At 36.1% G+C, this 20,067-nt stretch overlaps 1 protein-coding gene across 1 annotated transcript in view; it reads left to right on the forward strand.

Moving 5' to 3' along the window:
* Nucleotides 1-20,067, forward strand: part of sorcs3a (sortilin related VPS10 domain containing receptor 3a) — a gene marked incomplete at its 5' end in the record, with an annotated part of 250,852 nt that overhangs the window by 168,596 nt on the left and 62,189 nt on the right. The window contains 2 exons of the mRNA XM_081360716.1: nucleotides 18,035-18,108; nucleotides 19,088-19,152. Of these exons, the coding sequence (XP_081216842.1) occupies nucleotides 18,035-18,108; nucleotides 19,088-19,152 (139 nt within the window). The remainder of the gene's footprint in view (nucleotides 1-18,034; nucleotides 18,109-19,087; nucleotides 19,153-20,067) is intronic.

The raw sequence follows: 20,067 nt of genomic DNA on the forward strand, positions 1-20,067 counted from the left end.
CGCATGTAAGTGTTTCAAACTGAAACCTATTTGCTCGTAAGAAAGAGCTATGGGAAAAATTAGCAAGTTCATTTTGTTTCCTCAGAAGTTAGTTGGAGCTGTGGGGAAAAGTGTTGGTTATGCAACTGGAATGTAATCTTTTAAGTCTCGTCACCTTTTACTACAGATGTTTTTGGTGCTGACAACAGCTGTTGGCTGCAAGTTATACTATTGATACCATTGCCACACTGCATGAATACAGTAACTTTAGTGCCCTATGAAAATGCCCCATTTTTTTAACATGACCTCTTCTATATGAGAAATAAAATGTATTTACATGCCTTTAATTTCCAAAGTGTTGGCAAAAAAGGTTGTAACAACTGTAAACCCCATCAAAAATGTGCAAATTCATAAGTCAACGCCATTTCTGAGTATTTTCTCCTTAACACTGCAGTGAACCAAGGACAGTCTCAAAAACTCAGTTTGAAATCACTGGTGTTTCTGACGACACAAACCTTGTAACCAATCACGTCAACGTGATCGTCAACGAGTGTATCTCTGCGCTGGTGTGAGTGAGTGGAGGCGGGGCTAATTTGCATATTCATAGAACTGCATATACTAAATGAGGCAAGGGTGTAGAGTTACAAGCTATTTTAAGGCATGAAAAAAATTAAAGGAAAAAGCGCTTAAATATGTAATTTTGGTGATCAAAGATGAGTTTTAAGGGATACAATTATTGACTACAGGGGGACTTTAATAAGTATTAAAACTGCCTTTCTGGATTTTACAAATACTTTTATATCCTTTTTGCTTCACTTGAGGTGAATTTTATATATATATATATATATATATATATATATATATATATATATATATATATATATATATTCATTCACATTAATGAATGCAATTGCATGTTATTATGATGTTATTATTGATATATATATTTAAATAAGCCTCATTTTAGGGATAACTAGGTGCTATAACTGTGACATCCTGTCCAGTCAAGTAATTTGAACACTGGCTGAACTCAAAGAAAATTCTGAGTGTGTTCCGCTGTTCAGTTTATGTGGATTTGCTGGACATAAAGTTTATTCCAGACATCATTGTGAGATCACATTGAACAGATGCTGCTACACCTGGATAAGCTTGACCTGACAGATGCCCATAGGATTACAGGTATTAGCTTTCAGAGAGAGTGGGTGCGAAATGGAATGTTTGGTTGTACAAATTGATGTGTGGTAAGTTATTATCAGCTGTAGGTGAGGATTAGTTTAAGCAGATGGATGCTACTTGTTAGTATGCGACAGATACAGCAGTGATTTACATACTGCTTTGCTGTTCAAGCATCACATTTACGGACTGTGATTGCTTTTTCCTGAAGCTCTACCTGGAAAGTAATTAATTATGTGTTTGTCAGGTTTAGCAACATGTGAGGCAACAAAACAAAACAGAACAAAAACGTCTTGTTTTTGTACCATCTCCCTCATGACTTTGCCCTCATTCAAATGCTGGAGATTGCATTAGTTGTCTTGGCTTGCCTTCAGAAGCATGTTTGCTACCGTCAAACCTTGAACAGTTTTCCAAGTTGTTGCATTCTAATGATGCAAATGAATCCCGTTAATTATTTTGCACTCAATTGTAACTGCTAGCTTTGCAAAAGCTAGCTTCGATGCTTCAGGGACGTCGCTGGAAATAGAATAACTTGGGAAGGGTAAACATTGCAAGGATAAACACAAGACACAACATCTTTTTTTAGTGCTGTTCGTGTTGTTGCAGCTAAAATACATTGTGTTTTGAAATTAGCAGCACGAGGTGTTAATAGTAATAGCATGAACTGTGTCTCGGGCGGATGACTCCTCGCTTCTGGAGAGGCTGTGAGAGATTACCGGCTGTAATACGCACCATGTCTAACTGAAGTAGATGGATTTGTGTCTCTTAATGTGGCGCGCATGGGGTCATGTAATTTAAGCCTAGAACGCCACCTTTCATTGCTTTGATTAGTAATGCAGAATGACTTTGCAAGGAAGATCTGGCGTATAGCCCTTTTAGAGGATTACAGTGGGAAAAATAGCAGACGCACAAGCCTTCAACTTCAGTGAGTGTAATTGTGCGTGTGATGTCCATTCACATTGGTAATTAGGTATATCACTGAACTGTTTAATACATTTTTTTATGTTAATTTTATTTTAATGTGTAGGATTATTTTTGTTTATGTATTTTATTATGTAGAATTATTTATTAAGGTTTACTGTTTATCATTGTTTAGCAACAGGTTGCAGTTCCATTTGTTGCCAGTAGGGGTTAAAAATTGGAGAATCTGTGGCTGTTCGCACAGAACACTTTTATTTACATTCAACTCAGGGTTCAACGCTAAGGATTTTTTCTACTGGCCCAGGCCAGTGGTTCAAATTTTTACTTGCCCTGCCAAAATTTTCACAGGCCCCACAACAAAAAAAAATAATAAAAGAAAAGAAAATGGGCCTATAAAATAAGCCTAGTATTGTTTTCATTATTTTTGATAAATGTAACCATAATAAATAAGGTTATGACAGCAAAAGCTACTAGATTAACTCATTTAAACAGTAAGTAATAAAATAGGAAAAAAAAAATTTGGCTATACATTTTTGCCCCTTTATCTTGAATCTGGGGACATTCTAAATGCATTTTAATAGACTAAATCATGCAGTGAAAGTGTGGGCTCTAAATGTGCACGCGCTAATCTAATCTACTAGACCACATTACGTAGTGTATGCATAGTGCGTATACTTTCGGGGGTACACACACACACACACACACACACACAGTAATCAGATGTATCGGTGTCCTCTCTTGATACATCTATTTATAACACAAGAACCATTAGTGTATAATCACAATATAAATGCCACAGCCATCAACAACAAGAACACACATGAACCAACATTTTAAAGGTCCAAACCTGTATGACCTTCTTCTGCGGAACACAAAAGAAGATATTTTAAAGCATGTTGGCAACCACACAGTTTTGTTTCCCTCAACATCCATAGTATAGAAAGAAAAAATACAATGGAAGTCAACGGGAACCCAAAACTATTTGGTTACCAACATGCTTTAACATATCTTCTTTTTGGGTGAACTATCCTTTTAATTTGACGAAATCATCTCAACTTAAATTCCTGAATTCGTTATGTGATTGACTGCCTGTGTCTGGTAGATGCTCTGAGCTGTTGGCGGTCGTGAAGTCTGACCACACTGACTCTGACTAGCCTCAGGTAGGGAGCTGCTCTAGGGTCCAGTGGTGATGCAAGGGCTGGGGTCTGTTTGCACCTGATCTGCCTGTTTGTGCTTCTTTAAAGGGGTCATAGACTGGATTTTATTATTTTATAATGTTTCCTGGGGTGCCCTTATAATGTTAGTTTATGATTTTAACATCAAAAATTGTCAATTTATAAATAAAAGGCATTTTTCCAAGCCTGATTTTAGCCTCTGATTTGAACGCTTTGTTTTAAGGGGCGTGTCTGCTTTGAGACTTCAGTGTAAACGCCCACTGCTGTGATTGGCTGACATGTTTGCATATGAAATAGCTAGTATTACATGTGGAACTCTCTCGAAAACTCTTACTACGTTTTTACTATAACAGCTATCGAGATTAAGGAATCGTGAAAAATATTGATCATAATGATCTATTCCCATCACATGAAAAGTTGCAGTGATGAGCACTGAGCAGATGACAGACAGTCTGTTGATCGCGTATGAAATTTCACCTCTGGCTTTCACCAAATAACAATGCAAACACAATGTAAATACAGTAAGAGTTTCGTTGTACTGTACATCGTAACAGCATCATGATTTTGTGATGATTGATTTCAACGAGTTTTGGCAAGTGTCCAGATAAACTCGCGCTGTTTGATTGACAGCTTGGGCAATTGGAAAGGGAGCGCTCTTTGATTGCTTTCTTTATATAATTTAATCACAGTTTAAATAATATTATTTTTATCCGACATGAAGTTGATTGTTTAGTCACTTGATTTACTGATGCATAAACAGTATTGAACGATATTTTGAAAGATAATCTGTCTGAACTTGAATAATTACATCAGAAATCACTGATCACAGATCAGGCATTAGAATAAACGTGACTACTTATATGTTTGTGGCGTTGCTGGCAGATCCATTTCGTAAAAGTCTGTTTGCGAAGCATGCGCCGAAATTTACCAAATATTCCACAGTGAAATACACTGAATACAAACAAATAATGCACTGCTGAGACATTCACATTGTTGAAAAAAAAAACACTATCCAAGCATTAGGATTGTTTGGAAGGTAATGGTATTGATCCTGTATCGATCTTTTCTCGTTCTCATGTCACTGTTCACTAACGCTCCAGTGGGCGGGGCCAAAGCTGAAGTGTGACGTGACAAGTCTCCACTTTTTAGATCCTGTCGTTTGCTGGCCTTGGTTTCAATAAAAGCAGTTTTTGGAATAACAAGAAAGTTTTGAGTTTTGAAACTTACAGGGTATTTTTATAGTATAACAAACTCTTAACTGTCAAAGGATCAATGAACATTTGAATTCTCATTCTATGACCCCTACTCGTCACTGGCGGGGAGAGAGTGATTTAAATTCCATTCATAACTATACATTAAAATCAACTACCAGTCTAAGTTACCAATTTGATCATTGCTAGCCCTATTCTGAACTGAAGTAGCCTAACTGAGCAACCTAATCAATTTCAAACTGCCAAAAGTGAACACTGACAGCTGTAGCCTACTTCCCCACATTAGCTAAACATTTGTATACTGTAACGTACACGGCATGGTATATGCATGTATTACTAGCACAGGTGTAAGCGTACGGATTGTTATGCTAAATTGCGAACGATCTCTCTAGTCTGATAAACTGGTAGAGTATTGCAGCCTTATTTACTCACACAGCGTCTCATAAAATGTATCCAGATCAAACAACCCTGATGCTTAACCTTAAAAACTTACTTCAAATATCTTCTTATTCTTCGGTATCTTGCAATATTCTCTCGTCCTCTGCTCGTCCGTTTGAAAACTGCGTGCACTGCTGGCGAGCGTAAAAAAAACTCAGGCAGGTTTGTAACAAATTGAGGGTAAGTAAATGATGACAAAATTAACATTTTTGCGTGAACTATCCCTTTAAGTTTGCTCTTTAAAACAAAGAAAAGTGGAGAATGGTTAGTATGCACAAACAGCAGGAAACTATATTCGTGCTGTGTGGGCATTAAAAAAAAATCGATTCCGGTTTGAAGCTTGTGACAATGTAAACGCGCACATCAACCTGATCACTTTATTTAGTGTTCATGCAAACACTACGTTCGGATTCATTCCGATTAAAACAAAAGGTGACCATGTAAACGAAGCTAGTTTTCCAAATAACTTTCTTTTACTGTTTACACATACTGTTCAAAAGCTTTGGGTTAATAAGATTCTTTTCTTTCTTTCTTTCTTTCTTTAGAAAGAAACGATAAGAAATATTTCTTGAGCATCATATCATCATATTAGAATGATTTCTGAAGGATCATGTGACACTGAAGACTGGAGTAATAACGCTGAGAATTCAGCTTTACTATCACAGGAATAAATTACTTTTGAAAATATATTAAATACATTTTTTAAAAATTGTAATAATATTTCAGAATAATGCTTTTTTTTTTAATTTTTTTTTTTACTAGGCTAGCCTATATTTTGATTAAATAAATGCTGCTTTGGTGAGTATAAAAGGTTTCTGTAAAAATTTATAAAAAGTCTTGTTGACCCCAAACTTTTGAATAATGGTACATGTCAGGGACTATAAATATATGATTTTTAAAAAATAAAATCATTTACATTTTAATGGCATTTTATGAAGTAATAAGCAATAAGGAACTTGAGGGCATCCAGTATTTTGAATATATTCATGGCTGAAGGTTTTGCAGACAGGCCGGTGCGTGCCGTGCCTAACAACGTGCCTTTAGTCGTGTCTATATTCACAATATATGATGGCCTGTCGTACCTCATAGCTCATGATGTAAACTTGAGCGACCTTAGTGTATATGTTCATGCACTCCATCAACCCTTTGTATAATTCTCTCTCAAACTCTGTATGTCCATTGGTGACTTCTCTTTTGAGTGTGTGAGCAAGGAACGTGTGTGTCCGTGTGCACCTTTACCTCTTTGCAGTGAAGTCAGTTGTTTCAGTGCTGTTAGAGCTGAATTTCTCAGCTCACTGCTCATCCAGATGGCACGTATCTTTAGCCGGATTCCCGCCTGTCACCTCCCTGTGTCTAACCTCCCTCTTCACGCCTCGCTTGAATGCCTCCTTACGAAGCCTTCCAGGCATTCTGAACTTCCCTTAATGTGGAACACGCAATTCCAGTGCCAAGCCAAGACTGTTTAGCTTCTCAGAGTATTCATGATGACTAATGGAGTATTCATGAGGACTAATAGTTTATTTCATTTATTTGAAACAGAAATGTTTTGTAGCAATGTAAATGTCTTTACTATCACTTTTGATCAATTCAGTGTTTTCTTGATGAATAAAAGTATACATTACTTTTGAAAACGAAATAAATTGTTGAAGTTCACTTAACACTACATGCACTTACAATGTACTTAGAGTGTACTTACCCACAAAAATACTGCGTAAGGTAACTACATGGGTTAAGGTTTAGGGGTAAAGGTTCAGGGTTAGTACCTAGTTATTACCCAGTTAGTATCATTACTACAATAATGTGTGCACTAACTTGGATGGGTTAAATGAAGAGGACAAATTCCGTGTATGGGTTGCCTTCACATGTCACTAAATTACAAAAGTAGTAAGTTCATGTGAAACAGGACTGTGAAATAAAGTGCTACCAAAGTAATCTTACTGACCCCAAACTTTTGAACAGTAGTGTAAACAATAACAGAACAATATTCTGGAACACTGTTACAAATGGCTTTTGGACCCCATTCAAACAACCCCATTATTACCCCATTTTTTTTCGCACCCCTATTGGCAACAAATGGAATTGCAACCTGTAGACCTTAAAAAGAGTTACATATTATAATTTAAGTAATGAATGAATGAATGTTTATAGTAAAATACTTAATTGATGCATTTGAGCTATACATACTATTGTGATAAATTATTCAAGTATTTCCACAGTGCATGAATTCATACGTGCAGGAGTGCACTTTTTTGTTCACTAATGAACATCTGTTAATGAGGAAAACATTTTCAGCAGAAGTAAAAATGGCTATTTCTTTTATATTCTACATCAGTGTTTTCCGGCGGTTACCTCATTTGCTTTGGAGTGCACGACGCTGTGCCAGACAGGATTTTGGAGGACTGTGCCTTTGATAAAGTGCCTTTAATAACCCGATCAATTCATTAATTTTCATGGGGTGACTGGCTCATTGGGCAAATAGTACCACCTCATCAACTGTTGCCCCACAGGAATGCACAGATGCTCTCTGATCTTACCTGACACCATCTGAACCAGGTTTGATATGATGGTCAAAGCAAACTAAAATCTCTGTTGGTTTATTTTTTTCTCTTCTTCAAAAGTGTTAACCATATGGGACCTTCTTCTTGTATCGTTCTTATTGTCCCAGACCTAAATTCTTGCAATTATACATTTCGAAAACTATGATAATCTAAACAGAACATGAAATACACAATTTTAATATATATTTTATTTGTAGTTCCTCAGTTGAGGCATGACAGCCAACTATTGTTACTAATAAAGGTGTTTTTTTTATTTATTTTTAATTTTTTTTAAGTTAGAGCATGTTTACTTAGGAAACAACATTGTCAGAGCATGCTTCAGATAAAAAAGGAGATGATTTTAGCATTAGTGAGATATTTAAAGCGGCGCTATTCAGTTTTGGCAATTTCTTCGCCGTTTTCTTTGCTTTTTGCTCGCGGATTTCTCTATAGAGCTCCCCCTACAGCTTCAGAATAGATATTTGACAACACTGTCGTAAAAACTCGTTGGCGACTCTCCCCCCTCCCATCTTATCCCTCTGGTCATGTGCATTTGTTTTCAAAGAAGCCAGCAAATGCATGGTATGAGGTATGTATATGATATACAGAAGGCTAGCATATAAATGTATGTGTGCAGTTCCGTAAAGCAATTCGTTACATCGCGAGACCTGATATCACGCCAGCCCAAAGTTGCAAGGGTGGTTTTTCCGCTCACAGGCGCTAGGGGGAAGCGAGACGGCCACCATTCAACCCGAAAAAAAGTCATATAACCATTCCAATGACTCCGAAGCTGTTCAGTTAAGGTAAATTATGCAAAAAAAAAAAAAAACTGCATAGTTCCCCTTTAAGGACTTTTTTATTTTATTTAAAAAATGTAATTTCACAGAATGCTCTTATATGCAATACATAATTTAATATCAAAATGGAAATGACATTTGTTGGTTCATAAACAGACTTTCAACAAACCATATATCAACTGTCAGCTATTGTAAATGGACAAGTTAAATAAAGTTTATTTTCAAAGTCAACAGGGAAGAGCATGTCTAACACCCTTGAAAAATGCACCAGTCAAAACACTTCTAAAAAATGTTAATGGTTTTGGCAAAATTGAGAGTGACAGTTTAGAGAGGTGTAATGTTGGGGGCCTGGGTGTCAAAGATAAACCCCAACCCGAACAATACTGATGCATGATTTGCATATATGCTACCTTCTTCTGCCTATAATGTCTTGGGATTGTGATCACTGAGCGTGTTTTAGTTCGACAGGGAAATGAAGAAAGGAAGGATTAGTTCAGCTATTGCCATTGCAGGCTCTCTCTACAGGACGCCAGATGATTTAGAGTGCTGTATATAAGTGCATCGGGAATTTATAGCTAACGCAATTAGCTGGTATAAAAGTGAATTATGAAAATGGTCAGACAATAACGCTTGGTTGCTCGTTTCCATAATTGTATAACCTACTCATTCTCCTTCTCTGCAGGGCAGGTCAACACTTCACTGGAGAAGCTGAATATTCTCTGAAAGTATTTAAGAGGTGTTTATATGCATGTGAACACTCTTCGAATCGTTTTTAAAGAGATTAATTAAAAAGGGACAGGAATTGTTTGGGTTAAATACAAGTTCAAAGGTGAAATTTGTAACTTCAGGGCCTCTAGAGACACCAAACGGAATTGCAAGCTTCCACTACATCCATTTTCTATTGGTTGGACAAACAGCCAAAGAGAAGAACAAAGCATAAATTAGGAGAAAGTTAGGAATTAGAAGAAAAGTTAGAAGAGAAAAAGGAAGTATTTAAAAATGGATTTAAATTGGATTACAATAAATAAGGAATAATACAAAACAAAAAATGGACAAATAAATGTAGTCAAAGGTAATACTTCATTGTAAGAACTAAATTCAGTAAACTCTCATATTCAAAGTAGCATGGGTAGCACTGTCGCCTTACAGTAAGAAGGTCCCTGGTTCCAGTCCCGGCTGAGCCAGGAGTCCTTTCTGTGTGGAGTTTGCATGTTCTCCCTGTGTCCATGTGGGTTTTTCTTCCGGGTGCTCCGGTTTCCTCACAATCCAAACCATGCAGTATAGTTAAACTGGAGATGCTAAATTGTCCGTAGGTGTGCATTCGTGTGTGAGAGAGTCCCAAACCATGTCATGGGGAGTGTTGGGGGAATACCTGGCAACCTACCCCAAAAAAAGAAGTGTTAAGAAAATTCATGGTCAGTCTCTCACTGCAGCACCCCCTGTTTTCACAGGATTGTAAATGTAACGAAAATGTTTGTTCATTTACAGTATATTTATTCATTTTAAGCATTTAGTAATTTATTATGAAATAAAGACTTTAAGTGGGCTATTTAAAAAGTGTTAGGACTATTTATGTTAAATTATGTTTTTTAAAACATACGCGCAGATTGTGACGTCATATTGTGTGTGTGCGCGTAGAAAGGATTTGTCAGCAGCCGCTCAAAAAAACAAAAAAACAAAAAAAAGTCTGCAGCGCAAGTCCACCGTCAGTGTTGTGTAAGGTTGGCATTAGGCAGTTTTTGTGTTCATTTCTATGTCCTGTCGCTGTGCAGGCTTTTTTATTGTATATGACAGTGTAAACAGCCCAATAACCCTTTTATTTAAAGGCTTAATTTATGTCCCGTAGACCGGTCCGTTTCATTACGACTGAAAGCATTAGCCTATCTATAATGTCAAAAATGTGATGTGCAGTCAAGTCCAGGTGTGTGTATGCTGTTTGAGTGTTCTCACTGATATGCTTGTTGTGATTCGCGGAGTTTTGACGAGTTTTATAGACTTGATATTGTTTCTTATTCAAAAAAAAAAAAAAACAGCATCCCCAACCTAAAACATATTCCCCCGTCCCTGGCCATAGAATCAGTCCGATACTGCTGAAATGCTCAATGAGAGAGAGAATCTATGGGTTTATCTGTAGGCTACACACACACACACACACACACACACACACACACACACACACACACACACACACACACACACACACACACACACACACACACACACACACACGCACACACACACACATACACACACACACACACACACACAAATGCTCTATATATAAACTCTAAATGACCAGCATCTTTGAATTTTGCCAAGCTAGCTATTTTTGGACTTAGTCAAACTGAGTCCCTTGAAAAGTGCAGATGAGCAAGCTAAATGTGTCCTCCTGCCGCTAATTTAAGTCATAAATTGGGCAAATCCTGCCATCTGCCTTGCTAGCTTAAACATTTTGTGCTTGACAGATCATTTAAACACTGTAGAGATCTCTAAGATTCTGAACGCCTAACTTCTGGAGACCAAGCTGTCAACGCTGAAATTCATTGATGGCATCATAACATTTATTTATTCTTATACTACGAATGTGTTAGTATCCATTAACACATCTTACCAGTCATACATTGTTTGCCTCCTCTTTTTTTCTTTCTTTGTTACTTCACAGAGGCTGTCAGCACACACAAAGTTAATAACTTGTATGATTCTAACTAGAGGTATACAATTTTTACTTGGACTTTAATGTTATTATTAGGCGTATGACGATACAATTATCTCACAAGATGATACACAATATTGGCCCTGTCCCAAATAGCACACTTCATATGCACTTTCGGTCTTGTGGACTTACAATGTCTTCCTCGTGCGCGTGTCCGTTAAGTCCGTGAGACCGTAGGGTGTCCCATTTGTCATTTTAGGCCTCAGAAGGGGATACGGCGAATAAGCTAAAGTCCTAAAAAGTCAGTGTGTTCCTTTAACTAATCTAGTGCTGTCGCTAATGATTATTTCGATAATCAGTTGATTATTTTGCCGATTAATCGAGTAATCAGATCATTTTTGTGGTTATTGAAGTAAACAACAGGCTTTAAATTGACTTAAATATAATAACAACAATGCAATTATTGGTTCAAAGGCAAGTTATGAACACTGTTAAAATACATAATGTAATATACATAATATAAACATAGGCTAATCAACATATGTACAGTATTATAACAAATGCCTGCAGAGGGTGCCAAAAGCCTGGTGATGGATATTGTTACACTTTACAGATCAAATCCTTGTTTAATATTGTCCAAACAAAATGTCCACTTAATCTTTAATATTTGTCCAATTCTTTACGATAGAGATGCTACACCCACCGCCTATTTCTTGAACAAGAACATGTGGACATCAAAACATGCAAACTCAGAGCGAGGGTTTAAACTTTTATTTTGAAATCGGGATGAACAACAATTCACAAATTTGGAAACATATTGTATTCTCCTCTGTTGGCGTAGGTTAATAAATGATTTACATTATAAATCTGGTGAAATGGTGCACATTCTCTTCATATGCATTCCCAAATGCACGTTATTGGGAAACCAAACAAACAGCAAGGTTTTGCAACAAACTCAACTCCGTCATGCTCCGAGACAACTTTTCAAATATCGTCACGTTTTAATATCGCTAGATGTCATGGCACGAGATCTCGTCTCTCCCCTTGTAATTATAATTATAATTCAAATCTAGCAAATGTCACATGCCCAAATTAGTTAAAAAAAGTCACATAAATACCCACTCATCTTCGTATCTTATCAATTCTAGAGAACATGCTTTTTTTACGACCACAAAGTAGCCTAAATTTGAAACCAAATGTAGTACCTAATATACAGCATGCAATTGTGGATGCAGCTTCTGCATTTTGAGCAGAATCCTTTTGCCCAGTGACTAATTTAAACATCTCTCTGATTGGCCATTGGGTTCATGCGCTCAACTGTGATTGGCTTATGTTCAGTGCACACTGGAAATAGAAACCTTTGACACAGCGGTAATAGATCTAAATGGAATGCTGTATGTATCTACATGTTCATGATCGTGGCAAATCATGTAGCCCTAATTAGGATAGGAGAGAAAAGAGAAGAAAAAAGGGAGAAAAATCTACGTGAAGTGGGACAAATGTAAATGCGCTGTGTTCTAATTGGGTGATGCTAAGTGTAAACTCCGCTAAGTATTTGTTCCTTCTGTAAGTTGACCTAATAGAAACAAAACCTAAGCTCAGCGGTTGCGGTTATGTTTTGTCTGTAATTTCTTTTACAAACTTCGGCCATTTGTTTCATGTGTCTCTAAAATATTCCCAGATGAATTGCTTTCTTATTCCATGCTATTAAATGCCGTTTCTTATTTCCTGTCTTTTTCCTGGCGTGGTTCATCCTCACCCTCCTCCTCCAAACCATGCCTGATATTCCCTGCTCTCTCCATCACAATTTAATGGAAATGATCCAAGTGTTCAGGGCGTTATGCAAATATGTGCTATAGATTTTCTTTTTCATTATAAGTACATTATTAAAATCAGCTCTCCTCTCCCTGTTCCCCTCACCTCCTATTAGAAGGCCCCAGAGTCTCCCTGTTGGCAGTCACTGACTGTCAGCAGTGGGTCCTTGCTGCAGCTAGTGATTTATTGATGTAAGTGGGAAGCTATGAAGCCGACTTTGTGACAGCTCCGAGCTTTTAAAATTGAGCATGTCATCCGGCTGATGAATGACTACAGGTTGAGCTCAGCCAGCGGCACAATATGTCAACGTCCACGCTTATGAGGGACCCAGTGGTCCATAGGCTCTTACACTGACAAGGGATATATACAAGTCGCCCCAATCCACCCTGTCCCCCGTATTTGGACAGATTGCGTTAAATGTGAAAGGCCCGGGACAATTTGAGATCTGATTAAGCACTGACTTGTTTTGAAAGGTCTAAAAATGTGACGAGGCACTGAAACTCTTGTTTGCAGGGACCCTGTGGGTCCTGAAAAAGTCTTGCATTCAGTTTGATCAAATTTAAGGTCATAAAAAGTTTCAAATACATGTTAAATGGTATAACAAAAGTCTTAATAATATTTTAAAGAGGAGTTAAATGGACAACTCTTGATTTATCCATGCACGTCATCTTTTAATTCATGTGCCCTTGTAATCTTTAATCAACATAACTTCCCCTCCCTCCTGCAACTCATCTCTTCTCATTTCTGATGATGTGTTTACTGGTGTGAGGGTAATTTTTTTCACACATTTTCTCAGATATACTTCACAATAGGGAAGAAAAGACTATCGCAACTTCAACTTAAATCAATTTTCCATGTCCAATTTATTTGTTTAGCAATAATGTCCGGCTGACTGTACATTACATATGTAGTTTAAAATGAAAAGGTTAGTTCACCCCAAAATTTTAATTATTTGATTAATTACCCTCATGTCGTTCCAAACCAGTAAGACTTTCGTTCATCTTCAGAACACACATGAAGATCTTTTTGATGAAATCTGAGAGCTTTCTGTCCCTCCATTGACCGCCTATGCAACTACCACTTTCAAGCCCCGGAAAGACATCATTAAAGTATTCCATGTGAGTCCAGTGGTTTAACCTCAATTTTATGAAGCGACGCAAGTGCTTTGTTTGTATAAAAAAAATTAAATAAAATTTTTACTGCTTTATATGCAAAATATTAATCTCCAATGTACTTTCATGCAACAACGTCTGCTCTCGCGTCAACGCAACTCTCATGCGTCGTGGTGCTCTCATGAACACGCGTTGGAGATTAACGTTTCGTAAATAAAGTGGTAAATTGTGTAATGTTTTTTTTTACGCAAACAAAGCACTTGCGTCGCTTCATGAAATTGAGGTTAAACCACTGGAGTCGCATGGATTACTTTAATGATGTCTTTACTACCTTTCAGGACCTTAAAAGTGGTAGTTGCATAGACTGTCAATGGAGGAGAAGAAAGCTCTCAGATTTCATTAAAAAAGATCTTCATTTGTGTTCTGAAGATGAACGAAAGTCTTACGGGTTTGGAACAACATGAGGGTGAGTAATTAATGGCATAATTTTTGTGTGAACTAACTCATTTAAGAAAATTGGACGCTGTTTGGACACTTTGTGTCGTTGTCAATCCTTGACAATGAACTTCTGTAGTTACAATATACAATAACATTCATATACTTTTAAGTGTGATGTGTAATGGAAATTTTACATTTAGATGTACTTTCAGATGTGTGCAACTTGTGTTAACGTTGAACATTTATTTTTACTCATAAGCATTTAAAGAAATATAATCATATAAGCTAAAGTACATTATTAAAGATATGTAACCAAGTTTTAGAAATGTATAAGTTAAGATAAGCTTGCAAGGACAAAATGTTCTGGGTTAGAAGACTAAGTAACAAAGAGACAATGTGTACTTCAAGTGACCTATTGTGTACTTCAAGTGTGAAAAGTATGTGCGCAGCTTTGATCAAATTAAAGATAGGCAATATGTGTGAAAATGAAGCAGCTAAACAACAGGAAACTTTTGCAGACGTGATACTGTTCTGTCTAGATAGAATTTATGTTATGTTGAACAAAGACGTGTTGCCTTTTAAGGTAAACCAAGGCGATCTTTTGAGACAGACCAGGATGTGTTAAGAGTATATAAGCTGGGCAAAAAGGAGAAGTCGGGGCCCTTCTCATATCAGACTCTGACTGATGTGTGAACTGCCTTTCTTGCAAGAAATAAAGCTGATCTTTGTTAACCTTTGAGATATCCTACTGTCTTACAATTATTGATAAAAGTTGAGAAAAGAATTTCCACAACAGATGTATAATTGTCTTTCGGGGTTCACTTTGTCTTCACATAAAATCTTAACAACACTATCCCTCTAGTGTTATCATAGGCAAAGACAGCTAAAAATATTTATACAAAAGTTATATTAATCAATTTTTTTTCTATCTTAAGGAACATTAGTTCCTATATCATTTCCATTTTTTTATACTCTGTCTACATTAGCCATCAATAATCATAAAGAATTGTGGTTGAAATAGGCCAGAGCTTGACTGGGTTGGTGCCTTCTCACTGTAGGACTAGAATAACAACGCTCTATTCCCGGCAGGGGGCCTATCAACAGTGGCATCAATCAGTGTAATAGGAACGCGCCAGGCTTTGCCATTAATTGTGCGGCTGGGCATGCAGAAACACAATTAGAGCAGTGGAAATTAGGCCATGTGTTTAGCAACTTGTAGGGGTCATGCTGGCACTCATATGTCATGAAGCCAGCTGGTGGGATGTTTCGAGTCAGTAAGGGGTCTTTCTGCACTTCTTTGACAGTATGTTCAATATGTCTAACTTATATTTCTGGCAATGTATGGGAAAACATGACTCTATATGGGTCATAAGATGTGAGTCTGTTCTCCAACTTATTTAATTGGTTAAGGTTATCGATTAATTGATCATTAATTTAGACAACGATCAATTTGGGAATTTATGTAAACTGACGTTTTACTGTACATTTTGAACATTGTGTATTTCTGGATTTGATGGGTCTTCAATGATATGGGTGAGTCTTCTCACAAACAATCTTTTCAGATCTCATCAAAAGCATCAATCCTGTTATTGAGAGTTTGTGTGATGCTTCCAGCTCCTGTGAGTAAACAGCTTGTGCTGCAAACTCTCTTTGTTCGGAGTTAATGTAATGTTCAGTGACTTGTCAAGACGTACAATGCAATCTTCAGGCATTTTTTGACTTGTGTCTCTGTTTGTTTGATTATTTGAACAATTACATCAATGTTTCTGTAGAAATGAAGGAAGGATGACTTCTCCACAACACAGTTGCACGTGTATTTTGTCTCTTTTTTTGTGTGTTAGAAAAACAATCCCTAACCCAGGGTTTCTCTAACTTTTTGAACCCTATCATAAGTTCATAGCTGTTCACGGACCCCATCTCGCTTTTTTGGTTCAACGCTTAAACACTTTATTCGAAATGTCTGTGGAGGAAATGAATAGGAAACTCAGACTGCAGAAAATGCTGCTTCTGTTGCATTCATATTGCTTGCAGTGCAATTTTTGTTCAAAATTCAGAAAGTTTCTGCGGCCCCCCCGGCTATTTGAGACAGACTCCCGTTTTGAGAAATGTTTGAGAAATGCTGTCCTAACGGCTCTAGAAAGAGAGATTGAAGGTATAGTCTGTTCTTTTCTGTGGACTGAGACGAATGTACAGACTAGAGCACATTGTGGAGCAGAAACTTCCAAATGAATTCCCTCCGGACCTGAGTGAACTCATCTCTTCCATTAAGATTCCCTTGAGATTCACTTCGCAGCTTCAAGTCCAAATAATTCCATTTAGACACATTATAATGTGTGTTCTGTTTCACGCGCTGCTAGCTCCAGGTAAAGTGCTGAGGCTCAAATGATCTGTGCTTTTAACTTCTGCCAGTTCTCTTCTCTTGTTCCTGTCTGTTGTATGGCCCAATGTCTGTCACGTCCCAATATTTGAGCCATAATAACGAGTAACAGATTCGGAAGGAAAGTATTTCGCTAAATATCATTTGTCTGATATATTTCCTGAACACAATGGGGAAATGTATCGTCGTTGACTCTGACTAGCGGTACTAAAATGGATAATTTAGATACAGTCCAGTAGGAGACTGGCTCAAATTCTGTTAAAAATACAAAAGTGCTAATCCTATATATATATATATATATATATATATATATATATATATATATATATAGAAAGTTGCTTAGCACTTTTGTATATATTGTGTATATATATATATATATAATATTAGGTTAAACTGATATTGTAAAATATTATTGCACTTTAAAACAGGGTTATTATCTAAAACTATTAAAAAACATTTATGTTAATTTAAATAAAGCTGAAATAAAATATAAACATTAGTTGAAACCTTGCCTTGGCAATAAACTGAAATCATTTTAAATTGAAGCACTAAAATTAGTAACTGGAAATAAATAAAAACTGAAACTAGCTAAAACTGAAATAAAAAATAAATAAATTGAGCCTAAATAGCAATACTTTTTGAACATATGAAAAAAGGAAAACTAAATATAAAAATAAAAGCTAATTCAAAATATGAATAAAACTATAATAAAGCTAAAATAAAAACTAAAATAACACTGATACATTGTACAATATTTTAAAATATAACTATTTATGTGACAGCAAAAAAACAAAAACTTTAACAAAAAAATATTTAAAAAAACGTATAACTTACTAACCAAGTTTCGAAGGTATAATATATATTTACAAATATTACACATTGTATTCTCTCTCAATAGATAGAGGGATGGATGGATAGATGGATAGATGGAAATAGTTTTGAGTTATGAATGTTACAATGTATTTTCAAACTAAAACACAACTTTTTTTACATATCAAAATATCAAGAAAAATGTGATCCTTATGATATGACCCACTTAACAGTGTTTATGTGCAGTAAATACAATTTCCATCTTCCACACCATTAAAATGGCATATATGTCCATACGATTGTGTGTTGAATTACCTAGAAAAGCTCATCCATAGTGGTGCTCTCCTTAACCCATGACAACTGATTTAAGAACTGTGCTTTTTGCTCAATCCTTTAAAAAAGCACCACACACAATGATTCAACTATGTAATGAAATACAAATCACAATGACGAATCAGTTATTCTGCAGAAAAGGTTCTTAAATGAGATGAGAAGAAACTGCCTTCAAATGGTTACATGGCTTTAACTTAACAGAGCGAATGATTGTAGATTTTAATGGCTGCCTATTTTTTCTCTCTCTTTTCTCCTCTTTTTGCAGCTGTATAGCTCGTTTGACTTTGGCCGAAAGTGGCAGCTAGTTCATGAGCGAGTGACTCCGAACCGCTTCTACTGGTAGGTGATACTGTAACAATCACACCTCATCTCCATTTCTCACACGATGTTATTAACTTACACTTTTATGGGCGAACAAGGGGAGTGCTGGTTGGCGCATTGATGAAATGTGGAAAGAGTTTGAGCAATTGAGAAGATGGATACGGTTGAAAATTGTGTCCTTTTTTTTTTGCCCGCTCTTATGCTTAGAAAAAGCATAGGCTGTTGTGCATGTCTCTGTGAGATCAAATCTGCACAGATGTTTGAGCTCTATAACCTTTATTGCACAACTCCTCTCTGTTCAATATAGAGGCAAAGAAGAGGAGAAAATAAGCATGACAAGATGGAAAGAAAATAGAGGCATAAAGATGGCTGAGAATAGCAAAAGAGAAAGGAAGATTGTACTCCATACTACATCTAGACTTTAAAGATGAAAACAATAGTTTTACACAAAAGAAATGGACAGTACTTTAAAAAAAAAATTAAAATCGGCTGCAAGGGAAAATCTAATAACGTACATTTGCATTCTAAGTCAATGCCTTTTTTACCAAAGTGACTAAAAAGTGAACAAATCACACAATATGTAGCTAAAATTATATGTAACTCAGTGCGAACCACTAGAGTCGTTTCTAGTACAGACTACTTGAGCTATAAAAGACACTGTCTTGTTAGACTAGTGCACTAGTATGGACTTGCAACAAACTCTCATGTTTCCAGCAGGTGTCATCATTCTAATTCCCATTATACATTTTCACTGTCACAACAATGCACAAATATACACCTACAAATACATTGTTTTACACACACTTCTAGTTACTGCTGCAACATGTACCTTGATTACTTTTCCCATCATGTGGCATTTGGAGAAATAGCGCCTCACAACTCTTATGTCACTTTGCTGGCTGAAATGGACCTTCAGTAAGACATCAGTTATGGATTTTTTTTTCCCGTCTCTGTAATAAAACGTCTTTCTCCTGGCTCTGTTGTGTGTCTAATGCAGGTCAGTATCCGGTCTGGACAAGGAGTTAGATCTAGTGCACATGGAGGCCCACACTCCCGATGGCCGTGAGTTGCTTCTGTCTTTCGTTGTCTGTATTCTTCAATTCTGTCCTGCAATCTAGTGCTGAGAATTTTAAATCATCCCAGTGACTCAATTCTTTAGATTTGAATGGTCATGGATTTAGCCATTGTGCTATTCTATTCTATTCTATTCTATTCTATTCTATTCTATTCTATTCTATTCTATTCTATTCTATTCTATTCTATTCTATTACAGTATATTATAAAATTCTGTCCTACAATCTAGTGCTGAGAATTTTGATTCATCCCAATGACTCAAATCTTTAGATTTTTTGAATGGTCATGGATTTAGCCATTGTCCTATTCTATTCTATTCTATTCTATTCTATTCTATTCTATTCTATTCTATTCTATTCTATTCTATTCTATTCTATTCTATTCTATTCTATTCTATTCTAGTCTAGTCTAGTCTAGTCTAGTCTAGTCTAGTCTACTCTAGTCTACTTTAGTCTACTTTATTATTCAATTCTGTCCTGCAATCTAGTGCTGAGAATTTTGATTCATCCCAGTGACTCATATCTTTAAATTTTTTGAATGGTCATGGATTTAGCCATTGTCCTATTCTATTTGTTCTATTCTATTCATTGTTCTATTCTATTCTATTCTATTCTATTCTATTCTATTCTATTCTATTCTAGTCTATTCTAGTCTAGTCTAGTCTAGTCTAGTCTAGTCTAGTCTAGACTAGTCTATTATTCAATTCTGTCCTACAATGTAGTGCTGAGAAAAGTGAGTTATTGTATAATACTCTCTAAAATACTACAAATTCATTCATCAAAGGGATAAAAAAGTGATTATATTATATTATATTATATTATATTATATTATATTATATTATATTATATTATATTATATTATATTATATTATATTATATTATATTATATTATATTATATTATAT

This window comes from Scardinius erythrophthalmus, assembly GCF_964197995.2.
Source record: "Scardinius erythrophthalmus genome assembly, chromosome: 3".
NCBI lineage: Eukaryota > Metazoa > Chordata > Actinopteri > Cypriniformes > Leuciscidae > Scardinius > Scardinius erythrophthalmus.